This window comes from Chaetodon trifascialis, chromosome 4 (genome assembly GCF_039877785.1).
Source record: "Chaetodon trifascialis isolate fChaTrf1 chromosome 4, fChaTrf1.hap1, whole genome shotgun sequence".
Taxonomy (NCBI): Eukaryota; Metazoa; Chordata; class Actinopteri; order Chaetodontiformes; family Chaetodontidae; genus Chaetodon; species Chaetodon trifascialis.
Window position 1 is genome coordinate 2,186,155 of NC_092059.1, and position 18,211 is coordinate 2,204,365.

General features: G+C 44.7%; 1 protein-coding gene across 2 annotated transcripts in view; it reads right to left on the reverse strand.

The window, feature by feature from the left end:
- LOC139330297 (pre-B-cell leukemia transcription factor 1) overlaps positions 1-11,892 on the reverse strand; it is a 57,106-nt gene extending 45,214 nt beyond the window's left edge. Inside the window, exons 1-2 of one of the 2 annotated variants that reach the window (XM_070961136.1) lie at positions 11,233-11,892; positions 10,364-10,437 (exon numbers count right to left, since the gene is read on the reverse strand). In XM_070961136.1, the coding sequence (XP_070817237.1) occupies positions 10,364-10,437; positions 11,233-11,420 (262 nt within the window). In that variant the 5' untranslated portion in view covers positions 11,421-11,892. The remainder of the gene's footprint in view (positions 1-10,363; positions 10,438-11,232) is intronic. The other variant, XM_070961137.1, reaches the window with a different exon arrangement.
- Between the last annotated feature and the right edge of the window lie 6,319 nt (positions 11,893-18,211).

The following is an 18,211-nucleotide window of genomic DNA, read 5'->3' on the forward strand; positions in this document are numbered from 1 at the left end:
AAGCCGGCTCGGCGCGTGTGGAAGACGGTTGACGGATACCATCTAAAACATGAAAAAAGCTGGTAGAGTAATAGCCTTCCTGAACTCACTCAAATAAATGTTCCACAGCCTGTGCTGACATAGTTAAAAATGAAGAGAAATGCAGCAATGTAAAATTCTCTACAAGCTGTTAATATTTCATGAGTAGCCATTTTGACACTGTCAGTATATACCTAATTTGTATGGCATGCGAGGAGAGGGGAGAGGAAACGACGGGAAGGGGAAGAAAAAAGGGGAAGAGAAGTGGGAGGAATGGAAGGAGATGCAGAGTAAAGGTGGAAAAACGTCTCCAAATAGACTTCAGCAGGCGGCGAGCTGGCTGACAGTGAATTTTTTGGAAGTCAGCATAGTACAAAGAACATTTGAAATGGCCCATTTAACAGCACTGTACTCCACTCCCAGCCGATGCCACCATTTGCATACTTCATATCAGATGAAGATGGATGGTGAAAATCAATGTCACTGAGATGAGCGTTTTATCAAGGTTATGCTATCCTCCAAACTCCTAAAACCTCTTTATCTCATCTCTGTTGTCGGAATATTAACTTATCAACACAATCTCTTTACAGCAGAGGCAGCAGCCATGTGAATTTATCAGCAGGAGGAGCGGTGACAGGGCGGCCAGCTGGCTCTTAGAGCTGCAAATAATCATTGTTTGATTCCCAATTAATCTCCAGATTATTTAGTTTGGATCGATTCATTAATCTTTAAATCTATAAAGTGTCAGAAAATAGTAAAAGTGGCGATGTGATTCAAACATGTTAAATTTACATTTCCAGCACGAGCCCCTTAAACGTAAAATGTCCCAACATTTCCCCAAACATTCAAGGGCAGAATCAAAGCAGCCAGCAGACGCCTTATTCTTATATTGATATTAGCTGTATCAATATTGATTGAGTGATGCTGCAGCGTGGCAGAACGAGCAGAACAGGAAAAACAGCCTTTGTTCAGAGTGTTAGCCCTGAAGCTAACGTTCTACATTAGCTTCCTCTGCTGTGTTATGTGTTTGCAGCATTGCGTTACCAGACCTGGCTTAAAATGAAACCAGATACAGTCATTCAGTTTGTTGACATGTCTGTAGCTCATGTCATAAAGGCAGACATAAAACAGTTTGTTGCTGTTGTTTGTTTTGTTGAATTAGCCTTTCTACAAAATTAAAAGTCCGGCTGTTACTGAGTAAGCGTGCTTTGCTTTGCTTTGCTTTGTCAGACACTAACATCACTCTGAGCCACTGAACAACAGAGAGAGGCAGAGTCTGTCGGTCAACAAATGCTCTGACATCAGCTCGTCATGTTGCAGCCCCGTGCGTTTAGCTCGTCAGGACTAGCCTTCAGCTAATGCTAGCAGGTAGCAAATAACAGGCAGAATCTCTCAAACATCAGCAGCTAACTCACAGCAGTCAAGTAAATTTAATTCCACCTTTCAATGTTTTGATTAGATAAAAAAATTCAAAGTCTCACAAATATGAATTTAAGATCAATTATTGTTTTTCATCCACATGATTTTTTTAATTCCTGAAAGTTCGCAGTTGTTTAGCATGAGCTCATACATAATGAGTGACGTCAGGTCTGATTTCGTGCTAAGCTCATCTTGTGGAGCTCAGTGGATGTACAGCTTCATCAGTATGGCTTACTGTCCTACTTGCACTGAGCAGCGACCCTCTCCTCACTGTTCACATCACAGTCTATCCAGCTCCATGTTTGGTGGAACATCATTATACCTCTCTCACTGTCAGGCTACAGGATCCTTCCCTTTGTCTGCATGATTAGCTGCTGGTTCCTCATTATGGATGTGAGGACTGAACTTCCATTTCAAGCCTTTGTGACTCCCACCTTTACCTCAGTCCAGTAGTCATAAAAATGTCATGGCAGCCACAGAGCACGCAGGGCACACCGAGATCTAACAGGAATCACACGCTCGCTGGCAAATCCAACAGGGCAGACTGGGCCAGTGGCTACGAGTCGGAGCTCCGTGAGGAATCTCTGCATGTGACTTTCGACATGCTCACCCTCTCCAACTTCCTGACATCAGCCTGAAAGTGACTTCAACCAAGTGCACATCCTCCGTTTACTCTGGTGGTGTAATGTCGCACCGTGGAGAGAAAATGACAGACCATTTATAAAACAGGAAGAGGAGCTAACTACAGTAAGCATAAGCTATTTCTGGAGGAGGATGACGGCGAAAAACAAAGAGCTGTCAAAATCTAACAGGTCCACTGTGAAAAAAAAAACACTTAAAAATGAATAAAAGGCTAATGTCAATGCAGACAAACGCCAACTTTTACGTCTGTGATCCCACCTGCTGTGACCCCCGCTGACGCTGCAGACAATCACACTCCACGCTTCCAGTTCCCCACCGTGCCGCCGGTGTCGGTGCCGGGAAGGCGTCCAAAACCACAATGCATTTCTGCTATGGAACATTTGTTTCCTTTCAGGGGGGCGCAGGGCCCCAACATGCTCCTACATTTTTCTGTCCTGCCACATTGCATGACAGTTTATTTTGGGAAGCGCAGGTTGGCACCTGAGACACAAAGCTGACAAAGCACTCGGTGTCACTTCAATGAGGCCAGTTGGTGCCATGACAATGCCGCTGGCCATGCAATGCTACAAGATGGACAACACTGCGCTGCATATCTTGGCAAAGTAGGAAAAGAGGCATCAGCTGTTTGCACAATTTCATCTTCACGGGGGAATAAAGCAACACGCGATCTGTAAGTCTGAGACAGGAGGGATTCCACCTGAGATTACTGAACGTGAATCTGAACCGCTGTGACGGACTGCTCTCCGGTTCAGGGTGTTTTCCTGGCTTCCAACCAGTGCATGCTGGGAATAGCTCCAGCACACCGAGCTCCCTTAACAGGAACAAGAGGGTAAAAAAATCTGAAAGTAAGTAAAGCTAAACTGTAGAATCCGTCATGCTTTCATTTTCTTAATATCAGAAGAGAAGGGATGAATATCAGATATCAAGTGATGCTTCATCAAAAAGCAGATTTGAGCAGATTCAAAGCAAAATATTCTTCATTCGAATGTATTTGAATAACGCAGAATTGACGTTCTGTTTATCGACGGTGGCTCCGCATGAGTGAGTCCGCTCATTTAAAGAACTCACTGCGGCAGAGACGTAATAACTCTGTGCTTTATGTTGTGATGGTGCAGAACCACACCAGAAAATGTGCATTTTTACTTTGACAAATTGGCTCTGCTCGCATCACAGTTATCTTCTCCATCTGATTGAATGAGTTCTTTGTTTATCAGCACAAAAATCGTAAATGACGAAATTTGAGAAACCAACTGTAGTGAAGAATAACTAACACGGATCAAAGTCACAGAACGGAAACGCTGATGTTCTCTGAACACGCTCGGAGCTGACAGGACTCGTAATGCAGTCGCTGTTTTCTAAAGAGTGGAAACTACATCTACTGTACATTTACACTGAGGATATAGACACCGTTAAATTTTATGCGTATTTCTTAATAATCGTCCCTCTGAGCCTGCTTTATCGCAGCTGATGGAACGACAAAGAGATGAGTAGCAGCAGAGGAAGAGCGGCTGCATTAGCTCGGCCAATTACGAGCCTCCGCTGCATGTTTAATGTTTCTCAGTGAGGAGGCCTGCTGCTGAGAGGAGAGTCAGCAGATCTGTGGACGCCGCGGCTGCCAGTCAGAGAAATCAAGAGAATATTCCACAGCACTGGTTTGAACTGGGGGGTGAACACTGTGTACTTTTACCATTAAAACACATCAAGCTCTTCAGAAAACACTGGTTGAGGTCTCATAGCTGCACCCTGACTTCAGCTTCCTGGCAGCGAGTATTTTAAAATGCAACTTTCCAGAAATGAAGTGTTGTATGAATACACTACCTGACACACACACACACACACACACACACACACACACACACACACACACACACAGAACAGTGAATGCATATCCTGTTTCCCATAATGCAGTGGCGACCGAGTGCAGATAAGATTACTGACTGAATTGACTGCTTCAAAAACACACACGCACAAAAGCTGTACTGTAAAGTGACAGAGCAACTGCTTTGCTGTGTTAAATATCAGATGCAAATGAAAAGAGAAAATCTATCATGACTCTAATGTGGCCTGATAGGAGGGGGCGCACTCTCCTCTGAGGAGCCGAGCGGTGTGAGGAGGGTGATGTATGGAGGAGCTGGATGAGAGGTGAAAAGCGTAGCGAGACGGACGAAGGGAGGGGTGGATTGCTGGGAGGGAAGGGGGGGGGGGGGGGGGGGGCGCAGTCCTGCCAGACTCCTGAGAGCCCAGGGCAAAAGTGGAATAAATGTTGATTAGTGTTGATTTTGTCCAACGAGCACCCGGCAACTGACAGTGGGACTAAGCTGCAGCGAAAGGGAACCATTAATCTTGGTCTGGTTTAAGTAGTGTATATTAATTTGTGTCATTTCCACTACGTGGAGAGAGGCCTCTCTCTCCCTCTCCCCTTCCTTTCTCCCTCTCCAGCGTTTGAAAGCCGTGGCAGCAGAGCCTCTTTCACACTGAACATACAGTGGAAGCCTGGAGGTGGCGTCTGCAAGCAGCGGCGGGGGAAAGTGGAGGAAATGAGATTCCAAACACTACATTATGGAAAATGAACTCCTGGGGGGTTGGTATGGCAACCACATTCAAATGTGCCATCGCATGTTCAATTTAACGTGCATAACAAATTTGCAGACTTGATTAAATTCGTAACATATTAAGGAGGCCGGTGTAAAAAAAGGCAGACCGAACCTGCAGGGACCGAGATTGCAAAGAGAGCCTGAGCGAGGTAAATGGCAGAACAGTGATATTTAAGCCACGCGTGGAGCCCGGGAGTCGACGTTCAGGTAAAAGATTGAGGCCGGCGCTCTTTTACAAGTCTGCCTGGATCTCGCCTTCATTCTGTAATCTCCACACTGGCAGGGCTGCTCGCAGCTAAATGTGATTTCTCTACAAACTGCATTCCAGTGGCCTTCAGAAAGGAGGCAAGAAATCATTCATCAGTCCAGGAAATTCTGGAAATATATCAGTTAGAAATATAAAAACAATGGAGAGCTGCTGCTGCTGCTCCTTCAAGGACCAGAAACTTGGCCTGGAAAAAAAAATAGATCACTTTCCTTCTACATGTGATGTCAGTGTTAATTAACAAATCGCAGCACAGTAAGATTCTATAATTAAGCTCCTTAATATGATTAACATGTATCAATTAGGCGACTGACAATTTGCATAATGTATAATGTAACCACATTGTTCTATACTGTAATAGTATTAAGACGCCATTTACAACGCTGTCAGTCACAGACGAGTCTGTGATTACGACTCTGCATCACATACAGTCAAAAGTCCGTTCGTGCCTTCTGCCACTTAATCAGAGCACATTTTTCCACAGTTGTTGACATCCTCGGAGCAGAATTAGACTTCAGCTCTTCCTCTCCCTCAGTGGATGATTAAGCAGAGAGATTGGGGAAACAGCTGTGGCGGCGAGCTCGGCGTTTCTCTCCCCCCAAATGCTGCTGCATCAGCACGGAGGAGGAAGGACAAGAGACAAAAGCTGCACGAATCAGTCGTCTCCGTCCGCTGAGAGACGGCACGAGAGGGGAGGCGCGGCCCTGTGACACGCCACTCGCTATCAGAGCAGACATCCACGTCGCTCGTAACACAGAGAGGCTAACGCAGGCATTCACTACCTGCTGGCTTACAGTGAGTCCAGACGAGCCCGGAGAACCACAGCAGACCCTCCTGAAGACGGAGGTTTGACAGAACGCCAGTTAGCTGTTAGCTAACCTGGACGTCCTAAACAAATGACTTCTGTCCTGGGTCACCTCGTTGACTGATCTCAAGACATCACCTTCAAAGGAATTCTCAAATTTGGAGAATTTACAGATGAACCGATTAATCAATCAATAAAATAATCAACAGCTTGACGGTTAATGAAAATAACTATTGTAGCGCTTCTTAAGCTTATTATCAATATTAATTAATTTGTAAATAATTTCTGAGATTTCTGTTAAACACCAATGACAGGATTCCAGAGGCCGAGGTGATGCCTTCAAACATCTAGTCAAATAATTGATTAGTCGAAAACTAATCAGCAGCTGGTTTGAAAATTGAATGTTTACAGTAAGTAAAAAAAATGATTCCAGGTTCTCAAATGTGGGAATTAAAATATTTCTGAATAAACTGATAAAATAAACTGAATATTTGGTCTGTTGGTGGGACAAACAGGACATCTGATGACGTTTCGCTGGGCTCCAGGATTTTCTTCTTTCCGTTTTTCTAAATGTTTTACTGAGCAAACAACGAATTGATTCATGGAGAAAATAACTAGCAGATCAATAATGAAAATATTTTTTAGCTGTAGTGCTACTTTGATCCAATTAACAGTCTGTTTACAGAAAGCAGAGAAAAGCAATAAATCCTCAGATTGTAGAAGCTGAAATCACAGAATATTTATTTTTCTTCACAAACGTCGTCAGTAATTAATCACTCATCCAAATTGTCGCCAATTCATTTTCTGTCTAATTGCGAGCGACTAATTGTTTCAGCACCACACCGGGTCGTTTGATCTGATCTGATTTTACCTGAACACCATGAAGGCTGCCTCAGAGTGTCTGCACAGTGACGGCAGGGCTGAGCTGAGTTCAGCCTCTGTAATACAAATAGGCAGATGCCAAGTATCTGAGAGGACTGACAAGTCAATGCAGTGTAGGCTTCCATGCACCTTCCATAATCAGACCTCTGGCTCATTTCATCCTGTCAAACACTCCTCGCTGCCCTCTGTAAAACACCCTATTTTCACCCTTCAAAAAATAACATTACATCACTCGGCCAGTCATTTTTATAAATGGAGGATCCCCTAGGCTTGAAACCTAATACTATACAAACATGGGCCACAAGAAAGCTGGCCTTTTGTTGAGGTTGAGAAGAAAAAAATTAAACAGCGAGTCAGAGCAGCACATTTACTGAGCAGCTCAGTCAAGGAGTGGTTTTGTTTGACACTGCTGGAGATTTATGATGCTGGTGAAGTGTTTACAGAGGTCAAGGCGGCTCATTTTCCAAATCAGTTTGTCAAGCATTTGCTTATCTAAAGAGGCCTTTCCATCCATCATAAAAAACTGATGGCGAAGACAAAAAGTCCACCTTAAAAAACAGCAGTTTTTTGCATGGTGAGGTGGATTACATGCAGAACGTCAAGAGGTGGATTAAGCTGTGTCATATTATTTGATATCCCTATCTTTACCAGCCTGCTAACTTACATCCAGTTAGTGGAAGGATGAGGTTTCATGGGCCGACAGCAGTGGAGTCAAATTGTTTGGATATATTTTTGGAGAGCCTCTCATAACAGAGCGCTCTGCGTTGCTAGGACCAACAGTAACACAGACCAAAGCCACTGCTTCTACCTTTGCTCCACATCGGACACGTCGAGCAATCACAGTAAAACGCTTTATATATTTTATGCTTCGTCTCCTCTCAGGAATGTACTACGCCACGCACACGCGCACAATCGTGCACGGCGTATGAAAAACAGCATTCCTTTGAAGTAAAAAAGACAACCCAAATATTCCTGGAATGAAAGCGGGTAAAGACGAAGCCGATATCTGTCAAAAAAAGGAAAAAAACAACAAAAAAGGCATTGGTTTAAATAAAGTGTTCCTTCCTCGTCCTTTCCTCCCGGGTGTTGCTGAACCATTGTGCTTGTTTATGCTGCACAATATTTCTGTTGGCCATCCTTCACTTCATCCCAGTAAAAATACACAGAGCAGGTCACAAGTTCAGGCCCTAGATCAACACTGGCATTGTGTCCTGCAGGTGCTGTCAGCTGCTCCGGGGACAGCCAGGGGTGGAAAACACACACAAGCCAACAGCAGCTCTGTGGAGACACACTGCTCTGCGCTCAGAGGCTCAGGACAGAGTCACCGCGGCTCGGCTGCAGCTCTGACGAGCAGCTGAAGCTGCTGGACTCGGCTGGTTTACGCACTCTGACATGTTTAAAGGTGGAACTGGGAAAGTCCGGCTGACGGTTGTTCCAGGTTTGTTTCCTGTGTGACATCAGTCCCATCACTAAAATACTGAAATACTGACTGACAAAATTAAAACACAGCATTTGGAGAGTAAATTACAGCTGATGTTGTCTTTAATCTGTCAAAATTAATAATTGGGTGTAAACCCCTCAAACCAGGTGGCATCATTTATTCTTCCATTTTCAGTCAAAGCTTTAATCTAAAGTCAGTATATAGACAGAAAATCTGACTTCCTCCACTAATTCAGTGAAACCCCACTTCAAAATTACAAACATCATGATGCTTTCAACTGCCAACGTTAGAGAAGCTGAACAGCCGCTGACCATCACAACCATCATTTCTATAAATTAAGAAAACCTGAACAAAAACTGAAATAAGTCACAAACATTTCTTAACCCTCGTCTGCGACTTAAAAAGATGTTTTAGCTCAGTTTCGACAGGAGACCTCCGCTAGAGGGAGCAAGCAGCTGCAGCCTCTCCTGAAATGTCAGATACGTCCATTAATATTGATTTTCAGTTCAGGGATGGCAGGTTTTCCACAGCAAAATAATACTGAGAAAGCCAAAATCTGGACTGTGTCTCCAGTGGAAGTGAACTTCACAACATTCAGGAGAGTGAAATATTATTAAAAATTATTAATTACCAGCCCATGTTCTGTCTGATGAGTGGAGCCAGTGAAGGAGGAGTGACACAACACATTCGCATCCTGACTTTTTCCAAGTTTTGGAAGGGAAATGGATCTTTTTAACACTCCAGGTTTTATTTACACTAAACCCCACCGCACTGCTGAGCTGACGAAGGTGAGGCACATTACTCCAACACACTGGATGGTTTTTGTAACGTGGCAACAAGCAACCAAACATGTTTCATTAACTCTCCTTGTGTAATTTAAAGTGATATGAAACCAATCAATCTTAAAATTAGGCCCGGATTAGAGAAACTGACAGTAAATGCGAACTGTTTCTCCCAGAAACTTACAACAAAGCCAACTGGAGTGTAGAAACAAGACAAGCCGCAGATCTCCTGAGTGGAGCTCCATTAGCTGCACCTTGTATTTATAGTTTGCCAGCTGAAAGAGAAAGAGCGGGTGTGCAGGCAGGAAGAGGTCCAAGTTACTTTGTACTCTCAGCAGAGCCGAACTTTGGATGAACTCCGAGGAGCGCCAGGGAGTAAAACACTACGCATAACTGTGTCACTCCCCCTCCAAAAAACCTACCAAGACAACACAAAAGAAGAGCGAGCCAGCAGGCTTCAAACGGCCCCCTGCTCTCCTGAGGCAGTGGCCGATTCAAGATAAACTGCGGGGCTTGAGGGAAGGCAGAGAGGTGAACTTCAGTGAAAACATCCCTGAAAGGCGAAGGTGGAAGCACGCACGAGGAACAAAGGCAGCACCAGCCGACGCTGCCACAAAGGTCAAGTATGAGCAAGTGCAACTTTGGGCACGATGAGAACAATACCTTCCTCATCCTCCGTCCATTCCATGTGATTTCACGCACTAATGAGTGTGAAACTCGCAGTAAACTCGCAGGCTCAACATCTCAACAGTGCAAGTTTTGAAGAGTCCTGCAGCACGTCAGCGTGAAGACAGCGAAATAAAAGACGAGATGCACGCTATCAGTCTGGAGTGCACTGAGTTCTATCTGTGCCAATTTCAAAAATGTCACCGGGAAAATGAGTTGGAAACATGACTTACGCCTCCTATGTTACGTTATTTCTCTTCCCAGCAATTATTCTGCTGACATGCTCTCTCACAACTGCTTTAATAGAGAGACACAATACAGAATAGAAAGAGACGTATTCACCAGACTTGACAGTTAACTCACAAGGGGAGACATCAACGTGCTTGTGACAATTTTGCTCAATACTCTCTATTATTCCACAATAGCATCAAAAAACCTCATTCATATTTTGACACAATAATTGATAAGGACCGCTCGAGGTAATTGTCCACAGTTCCTATTGTGAAATAGTTAAAACGCGCAGACTTCATAGCTACAGGAGGAAACACATGTCTTACATGTCAGTGAAATTTATATGGTGAATTGTGTTGTGACTGAAAATCCAGCATCAGGTTGTGACTTAGAGTGTGAATAGCAAATTACCCTTTGATGATAAAATAGCCCACACAGAGCCGGTGCTGTGCCTCTGTGGATTTTTGTTTAGCTTCATGCTCCATTAGTGGAAAATACAGTGTGCAGCGTTTAACCTGCTTAAAGACACTTGGAGTGTGTCTCGCGGGCAGAGTGGAGACAGCAGCGGTGCTTCAGGGTTCGGGCTCTGGCTGGAGTGCAGAATTAACATGAACGTACCTGTTTTTTCTTTGATTTCACACAAGACATTGAAAAGAGCTGGCTTCATTCTGTGACAGTTCAGAGCGTGTTTCCTGAAACAGAAGAGTGGCTCCATGAGCAAAGCGCACAAAAATATATTACACCTAAGACTTATTCAGCCTCTAAATGCCTGCACTGCATCATTTTATTTAGATTTTTTTTTTGATAAATGCTACAGTACAATTACTGTGTTCAGATGGCTGAATAACACCTGTGCATGTGCTACATCCAGATCAACATTTTATTAACCTTCGTCTATGCTGCGATTATCAAATTACACAATTCATACATGAGTTGTTTATTTCTGACCAGCTGCATCGATAAAAGAAAATATTCTAAGAGCATAACTTTCCTCACTGGCAGCTTCTCTGAATTTAACATTTATTACACAACACGGATGAAATGCTGAATTGTTGGGAAAGTTGCACCCCCGCTGTAAACAGGCTGGGAGCCACTCAAAGCTCAGCCGAGCTGCAGCTCAGCCATCACGGTTCATTTTTAGAAAATAAAACATCCTCAGCTCTGCTCTGGTCTCGGCCGTGTGAAGGTGTAAAGTGCGACACGTTGGCAGCTCTCAGTAATAAACACCACGTTCACACACTTTGATTTTGTCTGCCAGGCGCGCGGCTCTCTCACGCACGCCGTCGTTGTTTTCCAGTTTCTGTCTGACCTGTAAAAACCTTTAAAATCATCCTTCCATCTACGGCGCGCTGGATTGTAAATTCAGAAATTTCACTGCATTTTTTTTTTTTTTTTTCCATTTTCATTCCCTCGTTTTTAATTCTCTCTAGTTTGCCGCCGCCTCCCGCTGACAGAGGAAGAGGAGGCTGATCGGAGCGTGGCTTTACCTGGCTTGGGCTTCGTCCAGACTTTGATCCGTGATGGTCATAATTTGCTGTAAAATGTCTCCAATGTCCTGTTTCCTCCCGTCGCCGTCCGTTCCTCCGGTGCCTTCCTGCATATGCTGCGGCAGGCCGGGGTGCCCTGCCATGCCTACCCCCGTGTGAGAGTGCATCAACCTCGGCTGCTCGTCCATCTCTTCTTCCCTCTCTATTTAATTCTCTGTGGCGCTCTCGCTGCTGAAATCCTGCAAAAATACATAAAAGAAAAAATAGGAGGGGGGAAAAATCCCGGTGGTGCTTTAATATTGGCGCTGCGCACTCGGCGTCTCCTCGCAGGCGCTTTTTGTGGCGCACAGAGAGGGGATCGGAGGGGAAAGCGGAGATACGCGTCCTCCTGCTCTCTGCCTGTCTCTCCCAGCTGGTCGGAGCTGAATGTGAAATCTGATCTGAACTGCTGCTGCCTGCTCTGGAGTAGAGTGTGCGCAGACACAGACAGGCTGCTGCTTTCTACTACTAACATGAACCGGGACACGTTTTCTCGTAATGTGGCGCAGTGATCCAAAACCCCCTCTTCCTGCCAAATTACAGAAAAAAGTGTCTGTGAGAAATAAGAAGTGTGGGTTTATTTCACTCTCTCCATCCTCCTGCTTTTGTCATGTACAGTACAGGCTGGGCAGGCAGCAGCACAGAGCGTGAGAGTCCCAGACTCCGCCTACGCGACATGATTGGGAATATAAGACCATTTAGCCCCACCTTGAGGTGCCTCTCATGAAACGTCGATCATTGGACTGTAAAGGTGGGATGGAGAGGAGAAGCTGGGAGATGTGGCTTACATGCAGGGGGACGCTGAGGAGCGGCAACACAGCCTGAACTCCAATAAATAACAGAGCTGACACCAGTGGTCTGCTTTAGTCCCCCCCCCTGACCTCGGTATGAGCCTCGCTGGCTGCACAGGAGACCATTTCATTTCCAGGCAGTGCCAAGATGGAAGGCACACTAATCAAAACTACTGGCCAGCCCTTTCATTTAATATAATTATTAGACAGATAATGTGAGTGGAGATTTATGGCTGGAAAAATCCATCCACTGATGAGACACCTTATGAAAAACACCTTTCATTTATTTCATTTTCATACGGCACCATAAACACAACGCGCTCTCTTTGTTGCAGCAGGCAGCGCAGCGTCGACTTTGTTCATTCATTTTCAGGTATGTTGCAGGGCTCCGCTTGGCTGACTTTGGCAGGGTCCTCCTAATGTAAGGCGGTGACCCATGTTACGCAGCCAAGCAGCAAGGCCCGAGTGTGTCTGGCCAGGCTGAAAAGTGCCCTTCAGGCCCAGCGCTGCCTCACTGCCACTGAGAGCCATTCAGAGGGAAGAGAGGAGGTGGAGGAGGTGGGGGAGGCGGGGGAGGGGGGGGGGGGGGAGGGGCGAGAAAAAGCTTCAGTGTGGAACTAAAGTATGAACAGTGCTGTGCAAATCATCAGCCTGCATGTGTACATGTGTGATACACATAATAAGGAACAGAGGTTCATCGTGAGCATCTTAAAGAAGCTATACAGAAGAATTTCAGTTCAAAAATTAACTAAAATTATCAACAGAAGAAGAAACAACAGCTTTGAATGACATCAATGAACTGTGGTGCAGAGATAAATGCTGATGTTAGCATGCTAACCAGTTAGCCCCATCCTATCTTGTCCCTTAAAACCACTTGTACCTCAAGAGGCGCTAGTGAGTCACTGTAGCGTCAGAGCTGAGCAAGCGACTGTTACCACCACCAGCACCTCCACCCGTATGCAGGGTGGAGCTAACAAAAATGAACTGGTAAAAATGGAGGTGATGAAAATGCATGTGAACTGAAAGTCGGCTTTCAATTAATAAAATCACTTGACATCTTATCGCCCCATTTCTCATTTCAAATCCATTTTTAGCCTCTGTTTTTTTCATGTCACCTGCATTTTCATCACCTCCAGTTTCGTCAGGTAATTTTCATTACTTCCACCCCTCATACACCTGCCCCGGCGAGACGAAACCGAAGCAGAACAGCAGTTAACATGGGCGTTACCTTTCCACTGCTGGAGATGACTTCTGGCAAGTAAAGGGATGAAGTTTTTTTTCTTGACTGGCAAGTAGCTGTTAGTTATAAGGTAGCTAAAGGTATAACGTTACTAACAGTGCTAATATGTTTGCTGTGGGACCAAAGACCTACAGGAGAACACCAAAGCAGAGTTAAACGAGACGTTGATGATGCTACCTGTGACTGAAAATTCAATGCACAGTATCTCAGTAGAACAGCTTGTGTTCTCGAGGCCTAACAAACATGTCGAACGCATTGCCTCGCACATGAAACATTTGCAGAGCCTATTGTTTAGATCATTTTGAAAAGTGCATTGTTTACATGCATGTTTATTTATTAAAAGTCTTCTTCCCTGTATTTGTCAGCGCATGTTGTTGTGCACATGCATCAGAAGAAACAGGACGGGGACTCTCTCATCTAACCAAGGAAGTAGGTTTTCAGTGTCTTTAAATGACAACGCGAGTTTCCTACCATGAGGACGAAAGGCTCACACATTTTGCAGGATATTGCTGAAATGCAGCACATGCAAAAGCATCAATTCTGAAACTCTGATAAGTGACAGGCTGGATTTGCAGAATACAATAAAAGCCACTATTTTACCATCTTATTAAAGCAGTTTCACAGGGAAATATCTCCTGATTGATATTAAGCTATTTAAAAATCAACAAGCTGCAGATTTTAGTTCCTCACATTCAAAATATACAACTGGGGTGCACCCATTGGAATTCCTCTGTTCAACCATTAGCATATTTGACTTTGAGGTGAAGTGGCAGTGACATCTCAGACTGTCTTCCCAAGCCTCAGGTGGAGCTGCAGTGCAATGTTGGAGCTAGGTACTCTCCCTGTAGGAGCTCCTGTGAAGCACTGGCTATGTAAATTGGGAGCAGAATATGTATGATGGATAATGGTAAGTGTGGTAAGTTTCCCTGCCATCTGCTCAGTAGTAGAATAATGAGAATACCTGAGGGGGTCTCTGTTACACCAACATCCATATGACTCCCCAACATCTGCTAAGTTACGTTAGCGGGGCATTTAGGAATCTAAATATATGCTGATACTTTCAGGCTACATGGCAAGGCAAACAAATCACAGAGCTGATGTTCATCCATTCATTGTCAGGCTTACGTATGATCAGCCACTCACCCGCCAGAACGCGGGAAATGCTCACAGACGTCCTGTAAAATTTGCATCAGAAATGATAAGCGGTACATTATGGAGCGTGATGCTGAATACATGGATTTCCCATGGCAGAGCACCATCCACACGAGTGTGATTCTGTGATACTGTCACAGTTATTAAAAGCAACAAAGGCAGAGTCTAACAGCAGTGGCAAATATAACGCCCAGGTGAAGACAGAGCAGCAGTTTTGGCCCTCACACCTCTGCGCTGTGGATCCACCAGAGCTGCCGTGGAGCCAACAAAACTCGACTGGAAACAAACCACATACATGAAAACACAGCCAAAACAAAGTGTCTTTATCAAATGAATAGACAAAGAGAAAGAAAATCAGTGGTGTAACTTATTGATAAAGTGTTTTGATAAAGTTTTGTTCACATTTAGCCAAATTTGTGTTGGCTACATCATAAATTTTACTGCATCTGTCCTGATGTTCCAGACTTGACTCCAGTCAGAAAGTGGTGATAATGCACCTGGAGCTGTTTGCTAACAGTTAAAAACACCTTTTACAGTTAAGTTACAACAAAAACACTGAGAAAAATCCAACCATGGCTGAATTATAACCACAAAGAAAAGCTCTGCTCATCTTCAGAGACCTGCTGCTCTCCAGGTTTAGCATCAGCTGCAATTACACTTTGTATGTTTCATATCAGACCCCGTCCTCTCTGTCTAAATCATGTGAGTGGGTACTACACACAGACAGACACATTCATATCCACAAGCAACTATTTATTCTCTCTGTTCAGCCACATTCAGTCCTCCATAGGCAGCTTGTGGTTTCACCCTTTTTTATTTCGACATAGAAGCTGAGAGCCAAACATCCTCTTGACTGAAATCCTGTATTTGGGACAGACACACAGGGCCAGCTCAGGGTCTACAAATGTGTTGGCTATGAAAATTAGCACAGTAGCTCAGTGCACTGGTAGCTTCTTAAGGCACATTCAATTTGAGATCAGCAGAAGAGTTAAAACCCGACAGAGCGGAGTTCTCACAGCTTTGGAAGTCGGACATTCAACAGGCCTGATATCTACAGGAAAAGCACAGAGGACGGCTGGAGGACAGGACAAGCAGCCAGAGGTGGGCTGGTTTCCATGGCACCTGAGAGAAAGACCTCTCGGCTCCAGTCCCCGGGTCACACCATGTGACCAGGTCGTGAAGATAAATCCTCCCTTTCATCCTGCACGGCTTCTGGCTTGTGTGGAGGCAGCGCTAATGGAAGGGATTCATACACACAACCCTCCCTTTGATTCTAATAGGTTCGGACTGAGAGACGAATGCATGGGAGCTCCGTGTCCGCTCTGTTTCCAAACACACAGCGCTGCATGGATCTGTGCAGCAGCGAATGACGAGGAGAGAGCTGGAGGAAGCAGAAGGTGACGGTTTGGCTGCACTGTTACCTGTGTTTTTTATCTAAATGAGCAAATCATTTGCCTCTGTGCAACACTGCCAATAAGCCACCATGGCTGCAGCGACATGATATTTTAGTGGCCTGGCAACGAGCGACAGGAGCTGCTTTACAACATGTTTTCTTTTTATGTCAGAATACAAAGTGTGAAGACTTTGACATTCAAAAATTAGCCCTCGTCTGACAATCCTCTCAGGTTTTCTATACTAGAGTCGGATACATTCCTGTGGAGCCATGGAGGAGTCAATCAATCGATCCGGCTGCAGTCATTCTTTTAAGGATGCAGATGATGTGATGGACAGCAAGAAGGTTTTATATTGGCCAGCTTTTAACTGCGCACTAAGTCATCACAGCTGAGTAGAAAACAGAGTCTTTGAAGGTTGGGTTTTTCAGAGGCGAGCGCTGCACAAAGATCCACGGCACAAGCTGGTTTGAGCAGAGTGGAGTACATTTGGGAGGAGGTCTGAATGGATCAATACATCACAGAACAAAGGGGAACTGTGCTTCAGCGGGGGCCCCAGAACAAGACAAGCCCATTGCTCAGCCACTGTCACAGCAGTGTATCACAGGCATCTCACATGCGTCTTACAGAACAAGGCTGGAGACAGATGTGAAGACGGGTGGATAAACTGTGGAAACTTGGGACACAACCAGCAGATAAACAGATAAACGACTCCTGTGACAAACAGCTACTCTGGCTAACACGCTGACTTTGTTATAGAACAGTATTCAGGAACAGAGTCTGTGTCACAATTAAAGTGTATTTAAGCCGAGGCTGGCCAATAAAACCTTATTTAGTAACGTGTTAGAGTAATGTGATTACTTGTGTTCAGTGGCGAGCAGTGTAAGGAATTACAATTTCAGTCACTGCTCCTGGTCATGGATGCTACTTTGACACTTTGGATGAGACGATGAAAAATTTCATCTGGTCATGATCCAGGACGCTAAATGATGAATTCTATTATGGTGAAGGGATGACCCGCCCTACTCCGCCTCTGATTGGCTAGTAGTAGTAGCCCCCCTTGGTTGGGTTGGTCAGGTTTAGGCATGAGGAGTGATGATTGGTAAGAACATGAGGGTAAGCCAATCAGAGACAGAGGGGAGGAGGGTAGGCTTTGTAAATTTGCATCCAGCACATGTTCAATATGTCATAAATACGTTTGTCATCACTGTACCAGCCAATCACTGGAGACACTATAAAGCAGCCGTGCCTGATCAAAAAAAAAAAACAGTCCGGCACATAAACCACTGTAATCTGTCTGCGTTTAACAAATTACACATAACATATTAATTGATATGTTTCAGACATGCTAACGGGTGGATTTTGTTACCCTTGGATAGAGACAGGCTCGCTGATTTTCAGTCTTTGTGCTAAGTTAAGCTAACCTGCTGCCGGCAGTAGCTCTATATTTACCATACGTCACAAGAGTGGCATTGATTGGATTACCCTGCCGCTGTCAGGAGAATTCACAGCAGGCGAGTCGGCGAAAGGAATCAGGTGCGGCTACACAAAGGCCTTAAACTTCCTCAGACGGTACAAGTAGAAACACAGCGCAGTGACCAGCACAGTTAAAATGAACCGTCTCAGATCGTACAGAAAAACGGATGTAGAGTTCTGCTTTTTAGAGCAACACGTTGGTCTGTGCCTGATCAGTGCTTTCCACACCTGACCAGTCCTTAATGTGATAGATACAGTGTCAAGCCATCACATAAAGGTTACTGACAGTCCACTTACCCTTCACACACCAGTAGCCATCAGCACGCCCTTTCTTTCATTCATTTAAGACATCTTTTTTTAGCTACCTGTCATATTTCTCACATTGTTTGCCTCTCATGTCAGCTCAGGTCTGGCATGTTTTCACAATACCTTATACTCTAAGCGGTGAGGTGTTACAAAAGGGAAAAGATCTCTTAACTGAACTTTGAAGAGACCCCCCTCCTTTCTTTTAAATCCAACCTGTTTAATGTTTGTGCTGGTGGGCTGCTGGAGTCTTAAATGAAGCTATAATCAAACCCCAAGATAAATTAAGAGGCAAGCGTTGACTCAGCGTTTTGTTGCCCCAGCGATCCATTGACCCTGAGGGCCGGCAGCGAGAAAATTGAGAAATGCTCGTTTTAATGCCTATCCAATATATACGGCATCCACCTCGAGATGGGGCTGTGCAATCAACCACTAATCCATTAGACAGAGATGTTTTTCAAAGATTGACGCGTTATTGTGCTGCTGTCTGCACTGGCTCACGTTCAAGGTTAACCTTTTAGAGACGCCTGATTGTTGCTAGAAGGTTAAACAACACATTAACATGCATTAAAATATTAAATTATGGC